Source organism: Euprymna scolopes, chromosome 26 (assembly GCF_053919585.1).
Source record: "Euprymna scolopes isolate OS-2025 chromosome 26, ASM5391958v1, whole genome shotgun sequence".
NCBI classification, from domain to species: domain Eukaryota; kingdom Metazoa; phylum Mollusca; class Cephalopoda; order Sepiida; family Sepiolidae; genus Euprymna; species Euprymna scolopes.
The window spans coordinates 42644646-42655445 of NC_136507.1; the positions used below are offsets into that span (position 1 = coordinate 42644646).

Here is a 10800-nt window from a genome sequence, read left to right on the forward strand (position 1 = left end):
TCAGGTGGGAGTAGCTCGATAGAGGGAATCCACCTTCTTTGCAGCAGCCTTTGCAATATCCTCTATTTATTTGTTCTAGTTCATTTTAAATGTTAATGACTTTTGCGATAGTTCACGAGGGTTTTGGCTTTGCAACAGTTGATGACAAAGTTGAGGAATTTGCAGTTGGTCTTAGCCGAAGAAAGATTGTGACTCAGAATAGATCCAGATGAGCTGATGGCAACTGAAAAACACAACCTCGGCAGAAGACATAGATGTGGATCTTAGCATTCAGAGGGTCGATGGTGTCACATACACACCCAGAGTGTAACTGATATTTGCTGAATGTGTCAAAGTTTGTGTTTTATTTTTATCTACTTGTGAGCCACTGCACACCCCTCGACAGCCTCCAATGTGAGAGATGATAACACGACCAGAAGAGAAGATGGAGGAGATCATGGCACACAACATTGGGGTTGGCGGTTGTCGAGCAGGATAGCATACATGGTTTTATCATATTCCTTCGTACAAGCTGGTATAATTATTGATTATCTCAAGCAATTTGTTTTCACTAGTTTATCACCATTTATCAGAGACAAAACCCACTAAAGGATAAGTGTTAATGAGATGGATAGATTGTCAGTTGAATGATGATGAATACTATGAGAAATTTGAAAATGATGATTGAAAAATATTTGATTATTTATGATGGCATTAAATAGGATTCTGCTTTTGGTCAGTGCATTCCTTTACCCAGTTGATATGCATTTTATTCTGCTGACACATTTCTCTTCTCTGTGCTATATCTATTGCATTGTGGTATCTTGAATGACGTGTGACGTCTTGAGAAAGTTTGATGGTAAAACATTCCTCTACTGAAGGAACTGAAAGTGAGATCTCTTGAACAACCGCAGCTGTTAGATATCCAACATCTACTAACTTTGATGATGCCAGGGTTTTTGATGCTAGAAGACGTTTTGTAACTTTTTTGAAATTTTTCACTTAACATAATTGAAGAAACTTTACTATTGCCTTCAAATAAAATCAATAAGGCTTCACGTGAAGCTCCTTATGGGTGACTTGAATGACCATCTCTTAATAGTTATATGAGGCTGGGACCTGACAGCCCATGCATACAGTTCACAAATTGTAAATAACTTATTAAGCATATGACTGACAAGTGTTTTGAATCTTTATTATCTTGCCATGTTTCTCACGTAATGCAATTAATTCCTGTGTAATTAAAACGCTTTATTTCCTTTTAGTTACCTGTTCCCGTAATCGTCCGGAGTTCTTTGCTAACTGCCTTCACAAAGCTCTCAGTGGATTGGGCACAAAAGACCACACTCTTATTAGAGTTATTGTATCTAGGTGTGAGGTAAGCAATCCGTTGTTTGAAATTTTATCATTGTTGAGTAGATTATTTGTATATTGGTTTGAGGGGAAATTACTATGATGTAATAAATTTATATTATTCACAAAGTTAATTATAGGGTGTTGAATAATTTGTTTGGAAATATTAAGTTTTTGTTATTTATATGTATAGATATACCAGAGGTCTAAATATGGAATGATAGGTAATTTGTTGCAGTAAAGGTAAGGGGCTTATTATGTATTCAAATTAGTTTGCAAATCATTAGTACTTGTAAGAGAAATATAGTATTTAATCGTGCAAACATAAATTACATATGTATGCAGTCATTCTGGAGTGGATATTTGGCAATTATAATTATTATGGGGATTTAAGGAGAATGGAACTATCTGAGCTTTTGTGATGTTCTTATTGTTAGAGACAATGAGTGTTTGAACTGGTTTAGGCATTGTGGACGATGGAATTTTTATGTTTTATTTAAAATGGTACTGTATTTATGTGGGTGTTTTAAATGATGTTTCTATTAATCTAAAGAATTTCCTTGAAATGTTAGTTTTTATATTATTACTGTATGGAGGGTTAAACCAAAGAGTTTTCTTATGTCTGTAAAGGTTTAATTGTTTAATTGTTATACGTTTACTTGTCCATCTTGATTATCTTAATTAAAGAGTTTAGCATTATCACTTATTGATGTTCCTAATTGTACTTATTTCTATTATTATTAGCATCCATTCTATTCTTCAGGCTATTAGTTCTTATTGTCATGTGTGATAATACTGTTAGGGGTGTGGTTTGAATTTTATGTTCACAGGTTATTTTTTTTCAGAGTATCAAGCTAGGATTTAAAATAAAATAATCATTTTAAACTTTAAAAAATAAATAAAGAGAATACATTGATCATTTTTTCTATTATGTTGAGATATAAATTAATATTCGATTTTATTTATGATAAATTATTGTTAATTATTGATTAAAACTGTGTTTTAATTTAATTTAATTCCCATTTTCAGATTGACCTTCAAAGCATCAAAGCTGCCTACCAGCATATGTACGGCAAGAGTCTGGCTCATGCTGTTTCTTCAGATACGAGTGGAGACTACAAGAAGTTGCTCTTGGGACTTCTCGGGGAATAATGAGTGAAAAACAAAACAAAAATATTTGCTTTCTTTTTCTTTTCTTTTTTTTAGTGTACCTTTCTTTTTTTTTTGTTTCCACCTAAGTTTTACTTTTCCATTTATATACATGAAGCAAGTTTAATTATTTGTAGAAAATTTATATGTTCAAATGCTTAAAACTTTGTAATACTTAACGAAGCAGATAACGTACGGGTGTGGGTACAAAAAATAGTGTACACTTTTGATGAAAATACTTAAAAGCAAACAGAATGAGAAATAATTTTATGTCTTCAAAAACACATATTTATAAAAAAACAAATTAATATAATTCAATATTAAAATGGAATCATGAGATCTGAGATTGAAAACTGATTGCATTTATGTAGCCATTCAGTTTCCATTAATATATTATTTTATATACATAATATTTGTTTCTCCATGATTGAACCAATGCTACGCCTTCAAACATTTTCCACATGTATACACACACACACACACACACACACATATTCAAACGTCCATGTGTGTCTATAATCCACACAGTTATTGGCTGAATAATTTTTTGATCTGAAATTTTCAATGTATAATATTCAATTTATGTAACTTAAAAAGAAGCATTTAATTAAAAATATTGACAAGAGAAGATTATACTAATATATAATATATATAAGCTCCGTTCCATTTTGGGTTTATTCAGCTTTTTTATCTGGTGAGGAATCTCCTATAAATATTAGTATTAATATTCATATTCCTTTGGAGTTTACAGAATTACTCATTTAGTAAATTTAACTATAACCTTTTTGGATCACACACACACATGCTGTATTGACGAAGGGAAAACAATACACGAATATAAAATATAGGATGGATTTATTCCGTTAGATATAATAATAAAAGTCTGTGTGGAGAAGCAACAACTGGCAATAAGTTGACAAGTAAACCACTACGTGTTCACATTCCAATTCGCAGCTCTGACTCCAACCAGTTTTGCTTTCCTTAAATATATGTGAACCATAGCCATGTGTTCGAGCCATATTATAATAATATATATATATAGAGAGAGAGAGAGAGAGTAATAAATAAAATTGATAAAGATAAAAATAATTTTTAAACAAAGAAACTATCAAGATAAAAAAAGCTCTACACGGTTAGGTGGAGCAATTAATATAAAAAATAAAAGATGAAAATTCAAAGTTAAAACTTTATTACATCATCAGATCAATAATAAAGTTTTATTTAACATTGAATTCTCGTCTTTTATTTCTTATAAATAGAGAGAGATAATATATAAAAATAAATGTGACTTATTTATTATTGTTATAAAGCTCTATCTGAAAAGATATTGAACACTTTGTGTGTACAAGATCTGCTGCCTTGGTCCTTCTCTGTTCCGATTTTGAGAAGTAAATATTTGTATAGTTATATATCTGTTATTTTTCATTTTTTTAAGTTTATATTCATACACAAGTAGAAAAATGATTGTTTGACAAAAAGGAATAGGCTGGAACCTATTACTAAGATACCAGTTTTTATCAATATCCAAGTAATCAAATCTATGTAAGTCTAAAGTATTTTTTTTTTACTCGATATGTGTTTTATAAATTTAAAGAAATCAATATGACATAAATAACATTATATAAATAATATTTTAAATTAAGTGACCCTCCCCCTTCTTTTTTTTGTACTAAAAAAATTGATATAAGATATTTGGCATTAACCACATTTGAAACCCAATAAAAATTAAATTTGATATTTACACCAACAAACAATAAATTTATTAATCACTTTAAAGAAATTTCTTTGAACGATTTTTAAAAAATCTATTTGCAATTTATTAGTAGTTTTAATATTAATACATTAAAAAATATATATTTTCAATTTAATACAATTTTATTTTAAAAGTAACTTGGAAATTTGAAAGGAAATAACATCTAAAAATTCAACTAAACAAATATGTTGATTTTTTTTTTAAAAATATATTTAAATTAATATAGTTACCTCAAAAGTTAAAATTTTAAATGCCTCAAGAAACTTTCCATTTTATAAAATGAAATAAGTATTTATCAGAATAAAGTAGAAACAAATAGATCCCAACCCGAGGGGTTCTTTTAGTTTCAATAAAGTTTTTTTATAAACTACTTTTTGGGATGAATTTATACTTTAATTTTGAAAATCATTCTTCATATTCGACGTGAAGTGATCTGAAATAATTTCCCTTGCTATTGTATTTGCTGCAATCTCAAATTTACTGTTTTTCAATCAACTCGGTTTTTGGAGGGAGTTTGTATCATAAGCAAATGTATTTGTGAAGCTGAGTAAAACGTAACAACCAGTCCGTCGATTTTGCTTTCTGTTGCCTTTATTTTGATAAAAAGATCTGAAAGAAGTTTTTATATTCAGTGATTTTTTTTTTATTTATTGCTTTTGTGTTTTGGGGGTTTTTGTTTTTGGCAGGAATCAAAAAAATATTTAAAGCGCTCCAACATCACTTTTTACAAATTCAAGTGCCTCTCGTTTTTGTAAATATTGTTTGCTGTAAGCTGAGATTAGTGGAACTTTTCTACATCATTCTTCATTAAATATATTATATCATTGGAAAAAAAATTTCAATTTTGTATTCGAACATATATTAACAGCACAAACTTCTTTAAGACGGCTCAATAGTGCAATGCTAGAGCTATAAATAGTTTTGTAATATTCCGTTTCATTAAAAACAAACACACATTTAATGCTCATCTCAAAAAAGTTTCAGCTTTATTAATTGCACATGCAATTGTTTCAGACTTTTAAAGAAAAATTGACCAAAGTGCTTAATAATTAGAGTAAAAGTCCAACATAGTTATTTAAAAGAGATACAGACTAGATATTATGACCAAAACATTGGTTTCATGTTGAGTATTATCAACAACTTTGGTAACAAATCATTGGTTTGTTGATAACATCTGGTCTGTATCTGTTCATATATATATATATATATATATATATATATATATATATATATATATTGTGTACAGAAAGTTGTTAGTTGAGACAGATCATTGGTACCGTCGGTTTCAAGCCCGATAATAAGGCCTGTTTAAGGTATCCTTATCAAGCTCTCTTCAGCCAATATTCGTCTATCTATATATATATATATATATATATATATATATATTGGTAGTAATACTTAAAATTGATTATGTATTCTTTGCTTTATTTTTTAAAACATGGAATACTTTTAAATATTATAAAGCTCTGTCTTGGAAAGCATTGAGCACTATATACAAGTGTAAATCAAAAAGTCTGAGCTGGCTAAGAAAGCTGATTCTCACAGTTTATTTAATATATATAACATAACATCATTTAATATATATAACATATAATCATGTAAATAACAAGTTTACATGATCGTGACACTGGACATGCTAATGTTTCAGACAAATACTTGGTTAAAACCAGAAGTCCTCGTAAATAAATTGTTGCTTTCCACAGAAGAAACCAATCCTCAAAACCTGCATGTCCAGTGTCACAGCCATGTAAATTTGTTTATATTAATTAAAAATATATCTTCTCTTCTTATATTGAGCACTCTTAATAATCTCGTTAAATTCATTAGTTATCATTCTTGAATACCTCTAACCTGGTATATATATATATATATATATATAGAAAATTTGAAAATATATATTGCAAGTGTAATTTTGTTCATAGAGATTCAGCAAACAATCTCCTGAATCATGTTTATAAAATAGTGCTTAATGACAAGTAGTGCTATATATTCATTTAGTATAAATTTTATTTGCACAAGTATATGTCTTACTATAAAAATGCATGTTTTGATTGGAGCAAAATCAGGCCAAGTGGTAAAATAAAATGGTAACAAAATGAAGATATTATTCCCAAGTACAGTTAAATTATTTTCAAGGGTTGGCATTTTTTTTTTTATTGATCCTTGATCACTCTTTGACCACCATCATCTGGAATATGAATAAAAACAAAAAATTGTGTGTGCATTTGCATACATTTCTGATAAGTCACTGGAACGTCTGCTTTTCAAAGACCCCCCCCCTTTTCCTCTGGAGGCATGTGGAACTCTCTTTCTGCTCACTGTTTTCCTTTTAGTTATAGAATTGATCTTTTCAAGACTAAGGCCAATAGGTTACTTCTGTCTTTGTGAGAATCATCTTTCATGTTAACTCCTTTATGGCTTCATGTGTTATCTAGAGTGATTTCCATAAAAAAATTTTTTTTAATTTAGCAAGTTCTCAGATAGCCATATCAATCTCCACCGATTAATATCAACCAGTTTTCCAACTCTTGATTGACTTGTAAATCACCATTATTATTTTTTTTTTTTATCCATTGTTTAAATTGGTGCATTTTATGAATGCTTGAATCAAATCCGTCTAGAATTTTACAGTTTTATTGTATTTATTTACAACTAAACGATTTTTTTTATTGTTTTATTTCTTGATTTGAATTTCTTCATTCTTCTCACACTTTTACACTGCATTATCAAAATCAGGGGTCAGCAATTTTGTTTGTTTTTTTATCCTTTTGCAAAATTTTTATGAATGTACTTAATTAAGAACTTCACAAATTCAAACAATGTGAGCATTTATATTTGTCAGTTATTCAAAAAAAAAATGGATCACATTCTTTTTTTTGTTTTGTTTTCAAATATTTGAATAAAAGCTCGAAAAAAATATGCACAAATCTTTTATTAATCCTTTACCGCCAAAATTTTTTATGCAATAAATTTTTTAATCATGAAACCCACACTTGATGAAATGTTAATTTACAAAAGAAATAAATGATATTTTTTCAAATAATATATAATAAAAAGAAAATAAGTACAAAATTCTTAATTAGCAATAAAAATGTATTTCTAATCAGTGCAGTGGAGTTAGCAGCCAAAATTGCTTGAATTGTAAATTGTTAATTATCAGATTTTGACTTCATAAATATTCTTCTTTTTCGATAAATAATAAATTATAATATTATTTGATTCAAAAGAAGGTGGATATTTTTTTCAAGTCTTGGTGGATTTTAACATTTTTTTTAATTGACAAAATCTAAAGTATTCAATTAAAAAAAAAAAGTGATACATTTGTCCAACACATGCCAGCATGTAAAACCGACATTAAACCAAATATGATAATGATAAAAACATATCAAAATCTTTGTATCATTATTAAATTGTAATCAGGCAATTTAACTGACTCCTGGAAGTTGAAATGATCTGACGCTCAAAGCAATGATTTTATTGTCCTGGCTCTGACTCTGCAACTCTTATTATAATAGGCACTTTTGTCTTGCATCTTAGGTTTACTAATGTTGGGGGGGGGGTAATAATGAGTTTCCGTTTTTGTGCTCACAAGCCAAACCAAAGCAAATTTAGTGACCCCTGACCTAAACCATGACACATAAATGATATATGTAATGACATATAAATTGTGGATGATGGATTTTAATATTAAAATTTTCTTGAAATTTAAAGGTGCTTATGTGTTATCAGTGACGTGGCATAATTTTTTACATTCTTGGTGTTTTTTTTTGTTTTTTTTTGTTTTTTTTTGTTTTTCCTTTTTTGTTGTTTTTTTTTTCATACTCTCATTAAATTGTTTTCTCTCTTTTTTAACTCTCTTCTTGAACCTCCTTTTCTTCTCTTTTTTCTTTCTCTCTTCTTTCTTACATTTGTTGAACCTCTCTCTCTCTCTCTCATTGAACCATGTTCTCTTTTTTTTTCTATTCTCTCTTTCTTTCTCTTTTTTCCAACTCTCTTGTTGAACCCCTTTTTACTCTTATTTTTTACTTTTCAATTAATTAAAGACAATTCCCCTTTGCATTTTATTGAAAGTTGAAAATAGCATTTCATGATCGCTATTATTATTATTTTTATTTTCCTATTGTCCTGTTGGTTACCCAACAAAAACACAAAAAACTGCCATCATAATTTTTGACGATCATTATTCGTAAATATTTTCTGCTTCTTTCAGTTAGAGATGGTAGCAATAGTAATTATTTGAAAATCTAGATTTTATTAAAAAAAAAATAGTTTTATTTGAAACAAAAAGTGTTTATTATTTTCTGTTGAACATTAAAACAATAAAATTGTATATTATCAGGAATGTTCTGTGCCGTACCGATGTGTACCATTAAAATTTTGTTTCCTCCTAAAAAATATGAATAAATGTTGATGTGTATCAAATTTTAAAATGGCCAATAAGAAAAAAAAGGGTTCCTTTTTGGTAAATTGTTTCCCAGATCTGAATTTGCATTCAGTCAAACAGCATTAGAATATAAATATATATATATATATATATACATATATATACATATATATATAAGAGCAAATAGTTGATAAAACATGTTAAAAAAACACTTTGAAAAAGAGTTAAAAACATTTAATTTGAAAAGGAAGCACTAAATAAATGGATAGTCCTTAATCCGCAGAGTTTCGAAGAAATACTTTCCTTCTCATCAGAGGGTAGGATTTAGCAAAATGCAGGATCGGATTTTGCTTGCAAAAGTATTTGATGAAACTGCAAATAAGTCAAAGATCTTATTTGATAACAAAAAGTGATAAAAGTTTTATATATATATATATATATATATATATATATATATATATATATATATATATATATAAAACTTTGTGGACCGTCTGACGGCCCTTGCTTGCATCTTGTCTATCAAAAACATTGTTGTCATGAAAACCAGCTTGTATTTAATAAAATTCACACTTCTTTCCACAGTCCAACCATATTGAGTACAAATAACAAATGAACTTCAGTTTTTGCTTAACTTGTAGATACAGTTTAAATTATGAAACTATGTTTTGGTTTCGGTTTCCATTCTAGCTGATGGCACTCAAATCATTTTTTTTTTTTTTTTTTTTTTTTACTATTGAAATCATGACTTAGTTTTTATATTTAGTTTTATGCAAAGGTAACAAATGGGCTGAAAAGTCTTTGCCAATTTTTAAAATCTTCTTATTGTTATAAAATTTTAACTATGGATATTAGATGTTAATTCATAAAAATTTTCAAAATCGCAGTTTGTTTGGAGTATTTTTAAAGAATTGTTAGGAAACATAATGGACGAAAGCATTGATTTTAAAATTCAAATATTTCAGATTTACATGAAATTTGATCCATATTTATTAGACACCAATTAATTAAGATTCCCGGAATTTCAATTTCGTAAGTTCCAAATTTTTAATATTTTCTTGAATCAAAATCATTTTAATGGATTCTGATCAAAATTTGAATAAGGATTCTAGACATAAGTATTAATAGTGTATGTATCTTGATTTTAATTTTTCTAAGAGGATATAAAAGTGGCGCATTTTATTTTTTGTTTGTTTCAGTGAATTTATTTTTATAACCATTCTTGGATCTGTGTTCTGCAAGTTCTCGATATAACACGATGACTTTATTTAAAATCTGAATTTTTAATGCATCGATTTTCAATTATCATCATTATATTGCATGAATTCAAAGATTTTATTGTTGGCATTCTTTCCCCGGTATTTTTCTAGTCAGGATTCTTTCTAGAAAGAGATCAAGTATTTACGAGAGGAACCATGTGAAGGTTATCAACATCCTAAGTGAAAGTGATTTTTGTGGAATGAACAGGATTTGAACTCGCAACGCCCAAGTCGTCAGTCCGTGTCATTAACCACTTGATCACATTTCACTTAAAAGTCATTACTGCGTTTTTCAAATCAGTGTTCATCTGTTATTGATTCGGGTACATTGAATCACATTAATCGTAATGTAAATATTTGTTGAAAGAAAATCTTTGGAGGAGACAATTCACTAAATTGAACCCATCTTTATTGGCTATTGTTTTTAGAAATATTTTAAAATGTTTTCTTGTAGATCTCATTGGTTCTTATGTAATAAATGGCATTATTACAACTGCTGCTTTAATACAAATGACTATTAGTACTACTACTACTACTACTACTGCAGTTGTTGTTATTCATATTTTGTTTTATGTTTATGATAATTTGTTGCATTAAAATCTGATACATTATACAATAAATTGTTTTGTTTTTTGTATTCATTTGATTAAAATTGTATTTTTGTCTTTGATATTGTGCTTTGAATGAATTGATTAACCCATTAAGTCCCGCTGTCCTATATATATATAGGACCGTCTTCTAGAATCATACAATACCAAGTGTCATATACAGAAAACGAATTATATATAACACTATGTTGGCTAAGCTCTCCTCTACATATAGCGGGGTTGGAGATACAGAATGCATCTGACAACAATCAAAATCTAATGTTTATGACGGAGACTTTCATCTCTACAAAGACAAATTGTCTGATGTGGAGGCTT

The 10800-nt window shown here is 28.4% G+C and overlaps 1 protein-coding gene across 5 annotated transcripts in view; it reads left to right on the top strand.

Moving 5' to 3' along the window:
• Window positions 1-2506, top strand: part of LOC145247995 (annexin A4-like) — a 149913-nt gene extending 147407 nt beyond the window's left edge. For all 5 annotated transcript variants that reach the window (XM_080109667.1, XM_080109668.1, XM_080109669.1 and 2 more), the window contains 2 exons: window positions 1245-1357; window positions 2362-2506. In XM_080109667.1, the coding sequence (XP_079965793.1) occupies window positions 1245-1357; window positions 2362-2484 (236 nt within the window). In that variant the 3' untranslated portion in view covers window positions 2485-2506. The remainder of the gene's footprint in view (window positions 1-1244; window positions 1358-2361) is intronic.
• The last annotated feature ends 8294 nt before the right edge of the window (window positions 2507-10800 follow it).